At 39.4% G+C, this 18467-nt stretch overlaps 1 protein-coding gene across 1 annotated transcript; it reads left to right on the forward strand.

The window, feature by feature from the left end:
* The first annotated feature begins 16746 nt into the window (after nucleotides 1-16746).
* On the forward strand, nucleotides 16747-17955 carry LOC119249678 (10 kDa heat shock protein, mitochondrial-like). The gene is made up of 2 exons (XM_037517146.1): nucleotides 16747-17004; nucleotides 17899-17955. Exons 1-2 carry the CDS (start codon nucleotides 16747-16749, stop codon nucleotides 17953-17955), a joined length of 315 nt encoding a protein of 104 aa, XP_037373043.1.
* Nucleotides 17956-18467: the final 512 nt, after the last annotated feature.

Here is an 18467-nt window from a genome sequence, read left to right on the forward strand (position 1 = left end):
ATTGCAGCATGAGTTCAGTCCCCAGCCTGCCAGGGAGCTACCCACATGGCGCAGCAGACCTCTCCTGACTCGCCTGCTGCTCCCCTCAGCATTGTATCTCAGTCAATCTGCCTGTTCTGTTCCCTACTCTGTCTCTGGTGAATCCTCTCACCCCCCATACCTCTGGCCTGTACCCCAGTTCTTGTATGCATTAATATTTTTTTAAAAAAAGAAATAGTCATGGTATTCCTATCTGGTAGTCCCTAAACAAAAGTTTAATCAAACAATTTCTTAATTCAGATCATGTGATTTCTCTGGAGTGCCTCTTCCCAATTTTGTCTTTGAGTAGTTCTTTCCAAATTGGAGACAGTTAACTTACTGAGTGTAGATATTAGCTACAGTTTATTTTGTATAATATCAAATCTTGGGTGCATAGTCTCATTTAATCTTCACAAAGCTGTGTGTCCTAAATATTTACATTATTCCCAATACAAAGACAAGAAAACAGGCTTATTAGAGAGGTTATATAACTTGACAATGGTTCAGGCTGATAAGTGATGATGAAACTGGCTATTGAAGCAATTCTCTCTGATTCCTCTGCCTGAGCCTATAAATCTCGGTATATATTGCTGTTCCTCTGGCCCTGTGCTTTCTAGTGATGTTGGGAGAAGTGCTCTCATCCTAGGAGTAAGGGAGTGTCCCTCAGCCAATTCTAGCTCAACCTTTTGCTGCTCTATGCCCTGCAGACATTTTCCAAAAAGGAAAAACATCAATGTGAGAACTTTTGCTTAAAGGAGCTCTGAAATGTCTCAGTACTTGTAAAGGAGACCCACTACATTCAAACATCCATAGCTGGAGGTTATTTGGGGGCCACATTGAAACGCTTAAGAAAATTTGGGTGCACCAGAAACCTGACAATTAAATTTCTATTTGGTTATTGTCTACCACTCTGGCTAGAACGTGAGTTTCATAAACAAAAGGATTTTGTTTTGTTTCACTGCTGTGTCCCAGGCACCTCAAATCAGTGCCCTCCAGTAAATAGACACTCAGTCAATATTCTCAAATAGTGAATCCCTTGGGGAAGCCAGAGGGAACTTGATTCAAGTTTTTAAAATTAAAATTGCAGAAAGAGACTTTTGGCCATTTGAAGTTGCACCACCCAGGTAGAGTGGGTCCCTGGAGGTGTCTGAGTAGAAGTGTGGGCTAGAGTCTAGACTGAGAGCCAGGAGCGGGGCAGGGGCAGCAGCAGCCTCAAGTGAATCAAGGCAGAGTCAGAGCCAGGTTGGTAGTGGGGCTGAGAGGAGACCTGGGTCTCAGAAAGCCCCAGTACCTATGATATGCCATGCCCTGAGCCACATCAGGAGAGTGAAAATTTGATGATTTCCTTTGGAATTTAGTTCATTGCCTGGTTGTGGGTTGAAGGAAAGAGGTTATCAGAGAACTCAGTGATCAAATGTGACAATTACTATGTAGTGGATAGAGAGCACATGTCAGGCAGTGTTCTAAGCACTTCATACAACTGACTTGTTTAACTCATTGAGAGAGAGGCTAACTCATCAAAGTGCCAAGGAGTGACAATGGTCAGATTTGAACCCAGGCCGATGAGCTCCAAGGCTGCTGCTCTTAATGATGGGGCCTTGGGACAGTAATGCCATCTATCCGCAGAGTCTTGGGAGGGTGCCTGAATCAGATAAGCTATTGACAGCAATTTCAAACAATACATTCTCAATAATGGGAGGTGGTTGAGGAAACAGGATTTCACATACACAATGAAAATAAAGTTTTTGGGCCTCCCTGGTGGTGCAAGGGGTTAAGAAGCAACCTATGAAGCTATCTGCAGCTACTGCAGCACGAGTTCAATCCCCGGCCAGGGAGCTACCCACCTGGTGCAGCAGACCTCTCCTGTCTTGCCCGCTGCTCGCCTCAGCAGTGTATTTCAGTCAGTCTACCTGTTCTGTTCCCCACTCTGTCTCTGGTGAATCCTCTCATGCCCCACACCTCTGGCCTGTACCCCAGTTCTTGCATGTGTAAATAAATAAATCTTTAAAAAGAAAAAAAAAAGTTTTCCTGAAGTCCTCAAAGTCTTGATGCCGTGACTTCCTGTGTAGGGTTTCTTCCCTTCTTGGAATGAGATACACAAACAACTACATAGGGCACTGGGGTCATCTGCCTGGGCCAGGGTGTGATTACCTTGAGCACATAAGCACCCCATGTAACAGACATCATACAAGGTGCAGGGGACACTGGGGTGACTAACAACCAAGACCCCAAGGTTTTCTGGAGCAGCGAGACTGTCCTGCTCCTCACACCTCACACACACTGACTGAGGGCAATAGCCTATGCTCACAAAGACAGCATCGTTTCTGATAGACTCCCATACCAGCAAAAGACAGGGGAAAAGAGTAAAATCAGAAACAAAATAATGTTTCCCAAAACCTGCCTGAAGGATTCTCTTCTACCTCAAATATGCATGAGACCACACACATTCACCCTCTCTACAGGCACAAGTCTCTTTGCCTAATACCCATTTTGCCTAAGTGTCTGGACAACTTTGGAAATCAGATTACCAGTGACAAACACAAATCAGATTTTTCTCTTTATAGAAAACAGAGTTAAATTTTTAAATCCACTAATATGTACTTAAAATCAAAATCTCTTCAAACCACTATTTTTCCTACGAGTTAGGGCTGAGTCCTCTGCCAGCTGGCTGGGGTGTGTGTGTGAAAAGCCGTAATATTTCGGGAATTGTCCCTGCACCAGACATTTTTCTCAGCATTGTGGGCTGCTCACATGTGGGCTGCCATGCTGCCCTGGGCACCTGCAAGATCAGTCAGTTTGCACAAGTGGCTTCCCAAGTGAATGACGTAGCTGCCCTTCTGTTGTTCCCAAAGACCAACATCTGTCAGAGATCAGTGTATGTATCCATGTATTAAAGCGCTCACTGTTCTAAGGCCCTGCACTTAATTTTCCCTTGGGTAAACAGAGCCAATAATGGATAAATACTGAAGGATCAAGTATCCTTCAACTATTGGAGAGAGCTGTGAGTGCAGACTTTAATCCACATCAGAAGTGAGAAAAAACAGAGGGAAAAAAATATGACAGTCTCTCGAGATCATGACTGAGGAGCCTGGGATGGACTTCGTATCACTGGTCATGTAACAACTTGGGAAGCAGCTCAGTAAGTGATGGTGGGGAAAGAGTATTTAGGGGTACAACGGTTAAGGGAATTCAAATGTAAACGTGATATGATCCAAGCAAATGATCTTTGCTCTCTTAAGAAAAGAGTAGCAACTGAGGTTACCAACAGTGTGGGGGGTGGGGTGCTGGGGGTAGAGTGTAGGGAGGGGGCCCAATGGATTATGCTGGAGATTGTTGTCGCTTTGGTGGTAGATGTGGTCTGATAGCATACATCTGAGAAGTTGTGAACTTATTCCCCTAAATCATATACTGAGTTGTAAAGTTATATTACTACAATGAAAAATAATACAATTAAAAAAATAAAGAATAATATAGGGTCTTTTTGTTGTTACCTTTCAAGCTGAGTTTACCCGCACCCTCTCCATAACTTTACACCAAAAACATATGTACAAGTGTCCTCCTAGTTGAATTCAGAGGCAAGTCCCAGTAGGAAGATGAACTTTGGACAGACTGACTGGCCTTTGAATCTCCAGTTGGCCTTCTAATGGCTGAGCCAGCCCCTCAGGGAAAACACACAGCTCAAGTTTATCTTTCAAGTATAAACTTCTGAGGATGAACATTTCAGTCTCTAAGGAATTCTTGTCTAAAGTAGGGACATGATGTGTTTCATAATTTCTATATAACCTTTTCTTTTGAAAGAAATGCCCTAACCTTTGAGATATTTTTGCCTCATAAGGTTCTTCAAGTTTTATTACCACTTGGAACTGCAATATCATTTTCTGATTTGCTTAAAAAAAAAAAAAAAAAAAAACACTCAGCATCCCAGTTCTTATTTTTGTTACTTGAAAAATTAGAGGTGTTTTCTTGTTACTAAAAAAAAAAAAAAAAAGTATATCACTCAATTTAGCTATGGACTGATATTCACCATTGTCATGTATTTATCCTAAACCACCTGGGTCAACCACTGAATTATCTTTATGCGTATATCTCAAAAAGAGTTTAAGTATACGGTTGATGGCTATGGTGGTAAATTGCCAGTAGGAAAGAAGAAAGAAAATTCCAAGTGAGGAAACCAGGCTGATACTACCACACCAGTGTCTGCTCTGGATTGTTCTCTGCCTCTTACATTCCTGCCTTAGACAGCCAGCCCCCATGCAATCTTTCTAGTAAAAGCTGAGGCCTCTGATTTTATTCATTCTTGCCAGAAAAACAATTGGATAACCTTCATAGTGGACAAAGCAAAATAACACCCGTATTTGAATAAGGAAAGCAGTACAGCAATTAAAAGACTTGGTCTAATGCAGACTTGGATTCCCAGATATCGCTTCTATAAGAGTGAGCTGTTGGGATAATGCCAGAAGAAAATGAGAAACATGGAAAGCAGCACCTAAGAACTACATTACATTTATTTTCCAATGGATTAAAAGAATGTTTATGCCTTGAGAAATCAATGAGGGAATAACAACACCTAGATTCCATAAATAATAAATGAGTTGGATATATAATCAACTGTGTTAAAACTGCATTAATAAAATGACTATAACCAAAAAGGCAGAGACAGCAAAAAATAAATAAAATCACCATCACTCTTAAAAGCTTTTCATTCTTATTGCTTGTGTTTTTTGCATATGGGTCCTTTCCATTTATGTGGTGAAGAAAAACAAGCAGACAAGCACTGCATGTTTAAGGAGCAACAGCAAGATGACTGTCATTTTAAAACCCACTTGACAAAATTTCTTCTTTAATTGCATTTGTTGATTTCCCTTCTGGTAAATGTATTTATATTCTTTTATCTTCCTCCAAACCAGAGATCTTCTAACCTAGTTTTACATATATTTTCTTATGTTAAATTCACAGTCTAGATGTTAAATATAATCATGATTTTTAGAAAGAGCAAAGGGAAAGCTTAGTAGGGCTAGGAAAATGCCATGGTACAGTATGAAAAGAGTTAGACTTCTAATTTGGGAGTATCTGGACCCTAAATCAGTCTAGTTTCTTAATCAATTTTACTTTTCCTCTAATGAAATAGATTGCTGCCTTCCTACCACCAAGTGTCTCTTGTTTTCATTTCTTCCTCACTGGATCCATGTTTTGATAGAATTTTGACAGCATAGACGATAACATTAGGTAACAACTAATTCCCCATTTGTAGTCATAGAAAACGTTTATTAAAATATGAGTGTTTGACCAATGTGAAACAATACTGAGTTGATATAATTTCAGTCAAAGCGTTTTGAAAAGGCATTACTCTGTTTAACTGGTTGGTTTAAATGTGCAATCTATTTTATAACGCCTTTTTTAAATACTAAAAAGAGTCATCCAGTATGTGTCTGGGACGGGGTGGGGGTGGGGGGGAACCATTGGTTTCTAAGCCACCACCAGAACACACCAGATTCTGTATTTTTAAATAACTGAAGCAGGAGATGCGATTGTGCCATTTGTGAGAAAGCATTACCTTGGGTTAGAAATACTTTCATATGCCAGTCTAAATCTCTCCCTCTCCAGTGTAAACCCATTTCCTCTTCTGGCCTCAGGAGAAATGGAAACAGCTGCTGGTCGTCTTTTAACTCTCTTTTGTGACCCGGGGCTGGTGGTCCAGCATTTATTGTCTGTGCACCTCGTTGTGAGCCATGCTGCACAAATTCCTGCCAAACTGTAGGTTGGTTAGCCTGACTTCCATTTCCTAACACATTTCCCAGTTTCTCTTTTTGTTGTGCAAGTAGGGATTTAGATTCTGGGAATCTGGACAGGAAACCTCTAGGCTTGAGAAGTATCTCACAGGACTGTTTGTATTCTTCATGGAGCACCGGGCTGGAGGAGAATGAGAATCTGATACCATGATAGCTGAGACTAATATCTGTTGCTGCTATTCCAACAGCATTGAGTACTTCTGGAAATTCTTGCCTTGGGTCACAGTCCTATTACCAGCTGGGGTCAAAATACACCATATGAAGGATTCATATTTCCATCTAATTCATTATACTGATGGCTTTTATGAAGCATCTGGAGTTGGTCATACTAGGGGGATTCATAGAGAATTCCTTTAGAATAATGACAAATCTCTTTTCCGTTTATCAATCAAATCATGCCCACTCATTAAATGACATTTTTAGTTCTCATCACTTCCATTTTTAATGTCCCACCAAAAAAAATATATATATAGACATAAAAATTATGTTTAATCCCTGTCTTTAAGGATTCTGGGGTAAACCTCAGGAACAGATTTAATCCATCCCAATCCCAAATCAAATTTTTCATACAAAATCACTTGACTTGCTTTGGATTTCAATGTTTGAAACATCAAATAATGGCTGTGTAACAATTGTGAAAATAAATTTCAGTCTTTTATGCAGCTACTTAATGGAACCACTCCCCAACTGTATTTGCTAGCTCACTAAAGAAAGCAAAATAAAACCACTACTTCCCAAAAAAGATTTGAAAATTTTCATAAAAATCTGAGTTTGTTTAAGAAAAGCAGCTTAGAATTTTATTATGACAATTTTCAATGTTTTTGCTACTTCTTAAATTTTCCTTTTGACTTCTAAGCCTCCTTGCATAGCTGTCAATGATCATTCTCTTTCAGCTCTTAGAAAAGATGGTGACTGTAAGAGAGCTGCTAAAAACAAACTAAAATTTGGTTTTCCTATGTAAAAATGTCTTCACAAATACCAGGATTCAGAATGAAAATACAGTGATTCCAACGGATGAATCTTCTAAGCCATCTGTAACAACTTCCACAAACATTTCATGGGGCAAATAGGAAGTCTATATTTCTAATTCCATCTAAAAACTACCAAAGAGTTTGTTCTGAGTGTTTTTACTGAAAGTTAATTTTATTTTTGCTGCCAATGAAAAGAAAGCAAGGATAGCTACTTTGGTGCATATCTGATTTTATGATGTGACTAAGAGATAAATCCCATGGACAGGGGTATTTGCAGTAGGAAATCTTTCTCTTTTCATGGTTGTTGTGAATTGAATGGTGGCCCTCCAAAAGGCATATCCATGTTACATGCAAGGAGCCTGTGAATTGATCTTATTTCTAAAGAGTCATTGCAGAGGCAATTAAATTAAGAGAAAGTTACCTTGGAGTATTGGGTGAGTCCTAACCAATGACAAGTATCCCTATAAGAGACCCACAGAAGAAAAACATATGGATAGAAGGGGTGGAGATCATGTGAAGACAGAGGTAGAAGTGGGAACAAGGTGGAACTGAGATAGACAACAGAGAAGGTGATGTGACTACGGAGGCAGAGATGGGAGTGATGAAGTCACAAGTTACGAAACACTTGGAGATACCATAAGTTGCAAGAGGCAAGAACTAATCTCCCTTGGGTCATCACAGGAATATGTCCCTGCTGACATTTTGATTTTGGATTTCTGGCCTCCATAATGTTGAGAGAATCAATTTCTATTGTCACCAAGTTTGTAGTAGTTTGGTATAGCAGCTATAGGACACATATACCATGATTTTTCAATATGTTCCAAATAACCAAATCTAATTATATGGTCAAATTGACCAAACTCTACTGTCTATAAATCAATAATGAGGATGGTAAGGGAAAAAGTAATTCAATTTTGGGCCTCCCTGGTGGCCTAGGGGTTTGGTTTCAGTGCTACCACGGCATGGCCTGAGTTCAATCCCCGGTCAGGGAGTTAACACATATATGGAGTAGCGGACCTCTCCTGTCTCGCCCACTGCTCCCCATAGCTCTCTATTTCAGTAGATCTGGCTGTTCTGCTCCCTACTCTGTCTTTGGTGAGTCCTCTCACCCCCCACACCTCTGGTCTATACCCCAGTTCTTCTACACAAAAATAAATAAAATCTAAAAAAAAAAATTCAACTGCAGTTTAGTCATTCAGGAAAAAAAAGCAGTCGTGGAACTTCTATATACCAAATTTTAGGGACAAAATTGAGTGAAAGCTGACTAATTCCCTTCCCTGACTTTATCTGTGGGAAGATACAGATATCACAGCATAAAATGGGAAACTCAAACCGGAGAGTATTTCAATGTAAGACTACATTGTTGGTTCTATCATTATTATGGGACTTCTTATGTCCTTGTAGGGTGACTACCTGTTACTATTTCCACTGGTAAATGCCAGCAGTGCTAAATAACTGCCTTCCATATAATAGTGCACACTTTCCTTGGAAGAAGAGTGCACATACACCCTGGCTTCAAAATTCCTTGTGCCACTCCAAATGCTGCTGCCAGGATTACTGTGTGCCCATATCTCTCCAAAGCAGTAGCCTTCTTGGACAGTGTGACAGACAATTTTCTATAAGCAGCAAAATATCATGAGGAGAGCATAAGCTTTGATTTTATTTCCATGCATGGTCTATCACTTACTAAATGTTTGTGCTACTGGGCATGTCACTTGACTTAGTGGAATCTGTTTTCTTCTCAGTGCGTGTTTTTTTTTTTTTTAATTTAAATTTTCTTTAAATCTTTAAATCTTACAATCAAGTTGTAAGATTTAAAGGATATCACCTATACAAAGTACACCATTCAGTCCTGACATTTAGTGATGACATAGTGAATGGTAATTATTACCTTGTTGTCGCGGATATAACACTGACCAAGGAGATCTCTCCTGCCTTCAAGGTCTAATGGAAACCTCCTTTTGATTTCCTCCACTCTTCTGTCTCTGTCCCCTGCCCAGTTTTGCTCAGTCACTGTTAAGGGAGCTACTTCCACTTTTCGGTTTTTCCAATATTGTAGTTTCATTCTTGTCTTTTCCTCTTCTATATGACCTTCTGTTTGATCAACTGTGTGGTTTCAAATATGCCATATATTTGGCATATATATATGCCAAATAGTTTACATGTAGAAATACATGCATAGTTTAAGACGAAATAGTATGAAAAGAATATTTGGACCAGGGCCTCCCCTGGTGGCGCAGGAGGTTCAGCGCCGCGCTGTGAAGCTGTCCGCAGCTTCTGCAGCGCCGGTTCGATCCTGGCTGGCCGGCGAAGGTCCCACCTGGTGCACAGACCTCTCCTGTCTTGCCCGCTGCTCCCCTAAGCAGTGTATTTCGTCAGTCTGCCTGTTCTGTTCCCCGCTCTGTCTCTGGTGAATCCTCTCACCCTCCTGCGAATCTGGGTTGTACCCTGGTTCTTGTATAAATAAATAAATAAATCTTTTTTTAAAAAAAGAATATTTGGACCAAAAGCCATAAGAAAAGGAAAAGGAAGTCAGTGAGTGATGGAAGGCAGGCAGGTTACAGAAATTACAAATACCTTGGAGATGGAAGAAATCATAAGATAGGAAGAACTAAATGGTAGCACATATATTTAATATAAATATTATTTTTAAGACAAATGCTAAAAGAAGCCCTCCTGTCACCCCACCCTCCAAATTCCTAAATCTGTACCTATCATACAAGTTATAGCATACCTTACCAAATGAATCGAAGGTCTTGGTAATCAAAGGTCTTTGTATCATTAAAAGCAAAGTCAAGATTGGTGTTATACATGTATAAGCAGTCAGTAAGCTTATTTTGTGACAGCCACATACAAGTATGAATCAGGATCTTCTATTATTTCCTTCTCAAATACATACCTGCTGAGAACATTAAATCACTTGTGTTTTCATTTGACTGTGTATCAGTGTTTTTTCCAAAGATTGATAGGAGTAGCAGAAACAGTTCAATTACAGCCTGCATTTACCTCCTGTTGTGTCAGCAAGCACAGGGTGGGTTCTCTATGGACCTGGGCTTTTAATGATCTTTTTACATCATTTGTAGTGAGACAACCAGGTGCAGGGCAGGCAAGGGGGCCCAGGGGGCCCGAGAGGCCCCCCAACCCCTGGCGAATCTTTTATCTCTTTGGGCTCTCTGGCGTTCTCTTATGGTCTCTGTGCCTCTCTCCACCAGGCTCTGCCACACTCCACTGCCCTTATATGTTCAGCTTCCAGGCTCAGATGTGCACACCCAAGATGCCCACATCATGCTCCAGGCCACCATCAGGCATGTGCACCCCTACGCCAGGCTTCCAAATGCCTTCTGCATTCAAGGCTGCCCGTGACAGCCACTAAGGCCAATGGCATAAAAGCCTAAGCAATCTTCATTTACCCCACACCTCCTTACTGTATTGTAGACTATGCAGTGGACCAAACTAAAAAAGGAACTTCTGAGTATTATTGGATTCATTTCTACTTGTAAATTGTGATGCCTTTATAATTTTAACTGTGACATATGATAACAATGACACCTTCCTGGTGCCTTGAAAGAGTTATGGGTTTTTGTTGTTGTTTGTTTGTTTTTGTAACGCTTAACCAAAAAGTGATTTTATTACAGACTATGGGAGGGGAGGGCAGAGGTGAAGTGATTTAACAATATTTTATAATATATTTATATAAGTGATTTCTACCTTTCTCATCAAACTCATCAAAATAAACAAACAAACAAAAAACCCACCTGGGTGATAGCTATCCTCTCTCATAGGATTATTTGAACTCTTTAAAAATGATGTGAAAAAAAGTCCTTCCCAGTTTGGAAAACTAATACTGATGGTTATTTGTGTCCAAATAGACCACATCTGGGACTATCCTAGTTGATCAAGGAAAGCAAATGATTTTTTTTTAAGATTTATTTATGTATGCATACAAGAGCTGGAGTACAGGCCAGAGATGTGGGGGGGTGAGAGGATCCACCAGAGACAGAGTAGGGAACAGAACAGGCAGACGGACTGAAACACACTGCTGAAGGGAGCAGTGGGTGAGTCGGGAGAAATCTGCTTCACCATGTGATTTCTCCCTGGCCGGCCAGGGGTCGAACTCATGCTGCAGAGGTTGCAGATTGCTTCCTAGTGTGGTGCTTAACCCCTTGTGCCACCAGGGAGTCCAAACCAAATGATTTTAAACATTTTTCCTAGAGTGGCATAAAATTCTAAATAGGAACAAGTCCTCTCTCTTTTTGGAAGAGAAAAAGTAGATTTTTAGCTCACCTGCTTCCCTTTCTTAAAGAAAGTTGGCAGAAGGGAAGGTAGGTCCTGGATGTGTATTTAGGATTTTAGTAACCTGAGATAGGCAGAAAGTGTGCCCTGAAATACTTTAAGAAAAAGCCATTTGGGTCTCTCTAGAACAGTTACCCTGAACAAGGGACAACTATGCCTTGTATGAGTGGTGAAATGGGGACACAGCACAGCCAAGGAGAGCCCCTCTTAATTCTGCCTGTTCCACTAGGGCAGCCATATCAATCAGCACCCCAGAAAAGATCACCTTGGGAAAAACTCAGTCCACCTGGATACTATAGTGCTGGTAAAAGGAATAAATTTTGGAGTTAGTTCTTCTTGATACCACAATTAGATACTGTCTGTTCAATGGCAAGGGCCTTAATGGGTAAATTAATTAAAATTGCTTTTTATATCATTAGCCTCTGTATCTATCACCTGTAGCCTTGATTGTGCTAATGCAGAAAGCGTTTGGGAGCATGGGCGTGGGGCATGCGTGCTTGACTCTGAACACCTGGAGTATGGGTGTGCATGCATGTGTAAGTGGGCACACCTGAGCCTAGAGCTTGGGCTAAAAGCAGCAGCAGTGAGAGGACAAGTGGCGTGACTGCAGAAGAGGTGAGATCATGAGACGATGCAAGAGAGAAGGCACCAGAGAGCCTAGAGAAAGAGCATGAAGATTCATGGTGGCTGGGAGGCTATGTTGCCTGACTGCCTTCCAGCAGCCCTGCCGGGCAGGTGCTTGTGTGCTTGCATGCCAGCCTCCCTGCTGGTGTGCCTTTGTACCTGGTTCTCTGAGAGACCATTAAAGCGTGAAAAATCCACCAAGGGCTCCTTGACCCTCTGTTATCCGTCTGCCTGAATTGATAGTGAACCTGCCCTATGACTGCTGGCACAACAGCCTATTCCCAGAATGTGTTAGATGCTACTGCCAAATGAAGAATGTTAAAAGAAACTCAGGAAAGCATACAAATCCACCCTAGCTAGAGGATACTTAAGATCACAGATGACTCTACATGCTGAGTCCATTTCCTCTCTACACGCAGCAGGATGTGGTCAGTCTAATATCAATAGTTGTATAATCAGTGATTTTAAAATCTATCCTGAAAAAAGAGGGGAGCTCTTGTCCTCCTCTAAGTGTGCAGGACACAATCCTCTGACACATTAATTAAGTGCTAAATAAAAGACACAGATGCAATGTCTTGTTTGCCCCCATTGTTCTGCAACTCTCTTTCAGAATTGTATTCATTCTATTACTTGCCTGAAACTTCTTTCAGCCTACCTTTCTCTAATCCCCTCTCTACACCAGAGTCATTGGTTCTGCCTCTTCTGATAGATTATTATTTACTTCCAATTTTCCCAAACCATTGAAATTATGCTACTTTCTTTATTGCTCACCCAAGCTCTTTAGCCTGGATTATTCACATGTATTTGGCATGTAATCAAATCCCACTGAATTGCCCTTAAAACAAATTATGGTACAGTCTGGTGCAGCTTTGTATTAACAGTCACCAGCACTGCCCATGATTTGAGAAGGAAGTCTATAACACAGATTTCAAGGCCAGGCCTTACATTAAATTAAAGGAAAGAATATGTCAAGGCATTTCTCACCAAGGTACACTATAGGAAGAATGAAAGTTTGCTCCAGCTTCAGAAAACCATGGAAAAATTTATAGGAGGAGCCAAACCTATTCTGGGTAAGTTCCTTCAGACACAGACACATTTTTTTTTTTTTCATTGAGACCTGGTAGAAGACAAATATTGTTTGCAAGCTAAAATTTTTTTATTGAAAAATATTATTCTAGTTCTTCAATTGCTCAACACATTTGTTAAAATGACTATGAGACTATGTCTCTTGTTTAATTCCTTCAATATATCAAGGTAATTTAAAAAACATACTTCTGAATCAGAACAGCTCGAATTCCCATTAACAAAAGACTGAAAGGCAAAAGAATTTATTATTTGAAACCAGTCTTGGTCTATGCACAGTAGTAGAGAATGGACTAATTTAATGGAAACAAGGAACAAGTTGCATTTGTGGGGTGGTGACGGGGATGGGTTTTCAGATAAAGTTGCTCAGAGTGGAAATCATTTAAGGAACACCTGGCCTGATTCCCAGCTGCCCATTAGTTAGAAATTGGAGAAAGAACCACTTTTAGAACCACTAATGAGCCCCAGGTGAAAATGCTGTTAACTAGAATGTTCCTTTATTTCAAAATTTCCAGTGTTTTGATTGATGAGCATATTGTTTAGGATTCCTAATTTTCCCTTACATTAAAACATAACCTTTGCTTTTCCTCTCAATTGAAACTTTTTGGCGGGGAGCGGGAGATACCACAAATACCTGTCATTAGTTATAGAAAAGGCTAGATTCCATTAAGGAAACCACTCTTGTTGTGATAGATGTTTTCATGGTAGTTTGAGTCTGCAGAGTATTTGAGTCTGCAGAGTGTTTATGAACCAAAAAAAGTATTTTTGATCGCTGGATCAATTGGCTTGCAAGGCCCCTGAAACTATCAGCTCTCAAGAGCTTTTGTACAAGCTGTCTCTCCAGCACACCAGAGCTACCAGAGTTTATCTTCACTGATGCTCCTGTTCTCAGACCTCTCTCACCAATCAGCTAACAGTGGGCAGGCAGCCCCGGCAGCCCTTCAGTCCTTTTTGATTTGCCTTTGGGTTCTCACCTGGGCATCATGTCATTGAAAGTGAAAGTGACTGATCTCTACAAGTGAAGATATTACTAAATTCAAAATGTAGTATTTCAAGCACCTCAAGACATTTTTATGCATACTCTTGAGTAGGGATTCATAATGGTGTGCTGAAAACAGGCAAAACTACAGGCTGATCACAGCATATCTTCCTAGAATGTTGGTGTTACGAGCAGTTTAAAAAAAAATCTTCAAGTTTTTGACACATATATATGAAAGCTAAATGAGCATACCCTCACTTTTTCACATCTGCCAGTTTTGGGTGTTGAAGGGCTGGAGATGTGAAATTCAGCCAAATAAAGAGAATTTTCAATTCTATGCAAGTTTGTGATTTTGAGCATAATGATAATGAAACCATGACCAGTATCATATTTTTGATGGAGACATAAAACCCTAAGATAATAAAACACCAGTTTCACAATATGGTTGAAAGAAAATGAATTAACATCTACAAGACTGTCAGAATAGTGCCTGGCATAGGATTAGCATTGTTGTCACTCTTAGTAGCTTCATGCATCTCACCTATTACATATTCTTCCCTTTAATTTGATAGGAAAAATAAACCCAATCTCTCAAAAGGGGTCAGTGTGGTAAAAGTTGAAAAGATGGGAAGAAATGAAGAAGAAAACTAAGCAATCTTCTGATTAGTTCTGCTTAGGCAGAAGTGTTAATGTCAAACACTGAAAAAACACAAAAGAAGTAAAATTTCAAATAACAAACTCTTTTTTCACTTTTGTGTTTCTTAGACTTGCTGTAAGTATCTTGAAAATAAGGAAAATTATGACATTATCACAAACATAATAAGTGATTCAGAACCAGACATCAGCTCTATTACATATATCAAGTGTATATATGGTGTCAAAATGCGGGTTTTAGTTTGTGAATAAGCAAATGAACCTAATAAGCCTTGTAATTTCTTCTGGAAAAAAAGTGCCCCCAGCAATAATTCCATAAAATAATGATGCAAATCTCACCATTTAAAAAACTGCCACAACAATTTTAAAAATTAGTCAGAAGCATTACATTAAATACAGTAGATAGAATTTTTAGCTAAGAATGTGACAATGAAAAACACAATAAAATTAAAACTCATGAGATAAATGAGGGTGCCAATATGGTATAACTGAGGCCATACTTCTCCTCTCATGTCAAAAAAACTCACCATTTTTTAAATTTAAAAAAAAATCTGAAACCAATGATTTAAAAAATTTACAACAGATAGCAAAGATTTGTCATTCCTGAAAGAAAATAAATAAATGAAGTAGACTCTATGATCACTCAATCAGAGGCATTTTTTTGGTCCAGCATATGGGGGAAGTTTTACAGTAGAGACGTTATATTTACTATAAATATGCTCAAGGATTTAAATGAAAACATGACTATAATAATAGAAATTAAAGATATAAAAAGAAGCAAATGGAATGACTAAAGAGAATGTATATAAAATTAAAAAAATCTAGTTGGAAGAGACTGTACAGAAGAAAAAAATCAGTAAGAAAAAACTCAGTATTCTATTGAATACAGTAGAAAATTTTCAAATATAAATGAAGAGAAATAAAAAGACTTAAAAGTTTTACAAAACCACAGAGGTATGTGAAATGGTATTAAGAGATCTATCATGTAAGTAATTAACATCCTACAGGGAGAGGTGAAAAAAGAGTAGGGAAAAATAGCATTTACAGAAATAATTGAAAAACTCCAAATGTGATGTTAAATATAAACTTACACATTCAATAAGGTCAGAAAACCCAAAGCAAAATAAATGCAAAGAAAACAACACTAAGGCATAGCATTATTAAATTTCTGAAGAGTAGTATGAAAGTTATAGGAGAAAATTTACAGAAAATTATAAAGGCAGAAAAAAATGAAACATTAACTAGAGAAGAACAAAAAGATTGCCAACTCTGTGTGCAATTAAAAAAATGCAAGTCAGAAGAAAATGACATCTATAAAGGAATGAAAAAATCCACCTTAGGTGTAAAAATTGAAAGAGCCTCGCTCCTACACCAATAAGAAAGATCTGGGGCCTCCACTGGTGGCGCAGCGGTTGAGCGCTGGGCTGCCCACAGCCTCTGCAGCGCGGGTTCATTCCCTGGCCGCCAGCGAGGGCCCCACAAAAAAAAAAAAAAAAAAGAAAGATCTGGATAATTCCCAAAATTATAACTTCTTGAACCCATTGAAACAAAAGACACAAGGCAACCAAATACCTTGATACTTAAGAAGAGGCAAGTTACTAAATTATTAGTAATCAGAGAAATGAAAAACAAGATAATAAGAAGGAAGGGGAAGAAAAGGGAAAAAGGAGGAAAACACTTCCTTAGGTGACAGAAAATTCCTAATAAATTTTATGTGCTAATTTCTTAACATGATGCTCTGTCCTCTTCAATGTCTGGATAGCAGACCTTTCTTTTTTCTAGCTAAGCGATTGCAGAGCAATAGTCATGGTGTGGGAGGTGCCCAATATTCAGTATATCTAACATGTTCAGTAAAGAAAAGCAATGATTCACAAGAGGAATGTAGCACTCTACACTCTACATATGTAGCACTCTATAGCTACAATAAAACCTTATCATTTTCAAGCCTATTTTGATTTTCAATTTGAATTTAAGAGTTTTGGGCCTCCCCTGGTGGCAGAGCAGTTGAGCGCTGGGCTGCGAAGCTGCCCGCAGCCTCTGCAGTGCCAGTTCAATCCCCAGCCGGCTGGCGAGGGTCCCACATGGCGCGACAGACCTCTCCTGCCGCCCGCTGCTCCCCTCAGCAGTGTACTTTGTCAGTCTGCCTGTTCTGCTCCGGGCTCTGGCTCTGGTGAATTCTCTCACCCTCCCATGCTTCTGACTGTACCCAGTGCTTGTATAAATCAAATAAATTAATTTAAAAAAAAAAAGAATGAATTTAAGAGTTTTGAGGGAGTGGTTTTCTCTCCTTTCTGCAGCCATGAGAGGACAGAATATGAACTGTGATAACAGAGCCATGGCAGGACAAGCATTTAGGAAGTTTCTTCTCCTCTTTGGTAGAATATTAGCTGACAGGCATGCAGCTGAAACTGTAACCAAAGGAGACACTATGCTTCTAGAAAAACCTCAAGGGAAAATATTGCAAGCAATAGTGTTAGAGGTAGGATCAATTTTAAAGGATGGAGAGATTCCACCAGTTGGAATGAAAGTTGGAGATAAAGTTCTTCTCCCAGAATATGGAAGCACCAAAGCAGTTCTAGACGACAAGGATTTTGATTTTTTTTTAAATATATTTTTGTTACCAATTTTGAAAAGATCTTGAAAACATTGGTTTACATTGATGTTTGTATTTTAGAGGTATAGGATCTCCACCTTCAGGTGTTTCTACTACAACACATCCATCACCAAAGCACCGACAGCCTTTCCTATAGACTGTTGTGCCCTCTCCATACTTATTCTTACTTCTCCACCTTCCACTCTGGTAGACTTAGCTCTATAGTCAGTATGGCATTTTCTGAAAATATTAAAAATGGATCTACTATATGACTCAGCAATTCCATGCCTAGGTATCAACCTGAAAAAGAAAAAAACACCAATTCAAAGGGAACACTTCCGTGTTCATTGTGGCACTATTACAATAGCCAAGCTATGGAAACAACCTAAGTGCCTAAATACAGTAATGTGGATCATAAAGATGTGGTATATACACATGAGGGAATACTACTCAGCTATCAAAAATGATAAATTTTTGCTAGTTGTGGCAACATGGATAGAGCTGGAGGGGATTATGCTAAGTGAAATAAGTCATAAGGAGAAAGATAAATACAAGAAAGTCTCATTTATAAATAAAATATAGAGAAACCAGGTAAAGGTTCAGATAAATGACTATTTCTTTTTTTTAAAGATTTTATTTATTTATACAAGTACTGGGGTACAGGCCAGAGGTGCGGGAAGGTGAGAGAATTCACCAAGACAGAGCAGGGAGCAGAACAGGCAGAAGGACCAAAAACACTGCTGAGGGGAGCAGCGGATGAGGCAGGAGAGATCTGCCCCGCCATGTAGGAATCTCTCTGGCCGGTCAGAAATAGAACTGGTGCTGCAGAGTCTGCAGACAGCTTCACAGAGCTGTGCTCAACCTGCTGTGCCACCGGGGAAGACCAAAGGACTATTTCTATTTACAGATGCCGCCATTCTTGGAAATTATGTGGACCAAACTCAGGATTGAAATGAAACTGCCCATTCCACTGAATTTCTGAAATCTTTTATCATGAAATAATTTCCTTTTTTCTTTGATAATAAACTAATGCTATCCCAAAAATAAAGTTATGCAGGGTGAATGGTTATTCCCATTTTGCAAACTGGTAACAATGAGACTCATTGAGTCAAGCAAATTGCAAAGATGGAATTGCAGATGAAATTTTCTAACTCAGTGGGTTGTTTCAAGATGCATATTTTACAAAGCTTTTATCCTTAGAGAAGGTGCATTTACAATAGTTACTTATATTTGATCTATTTTCACCATACCACAACAGCAGCAAAGTCAAGTTTGAGGCAGTCTGACCTCATGACCCTGAATAAGTTTAAATTCAAAGGCTAGGTTCTACTTCCATAATTTGCTGGTGGAAATCTGACAGCAGTGTGATACTAGTTTTCTTATCTGTTTTACTATTACAAGAATGAAACATGGGGTTCCATAATGTAGATAGTTAAAAACAAATAAGGCTAAATTAGAATTGA

This window comes from Talpa occidentalis, unplaced genomic scaffold, assembly GCF_014898055.3.
Source record: "Talpa occidentalis isolate TD23 unplaced genomic scaffold, MPIMG_talOcc4v2.1, whole genome shotgun sequence".
Lineage (NCBI taxonomy): Eukaryota > Metazoa > Chordata > Mammalia > Eulipotyphla > Talpidae > Talpa > Talpa occidentalis.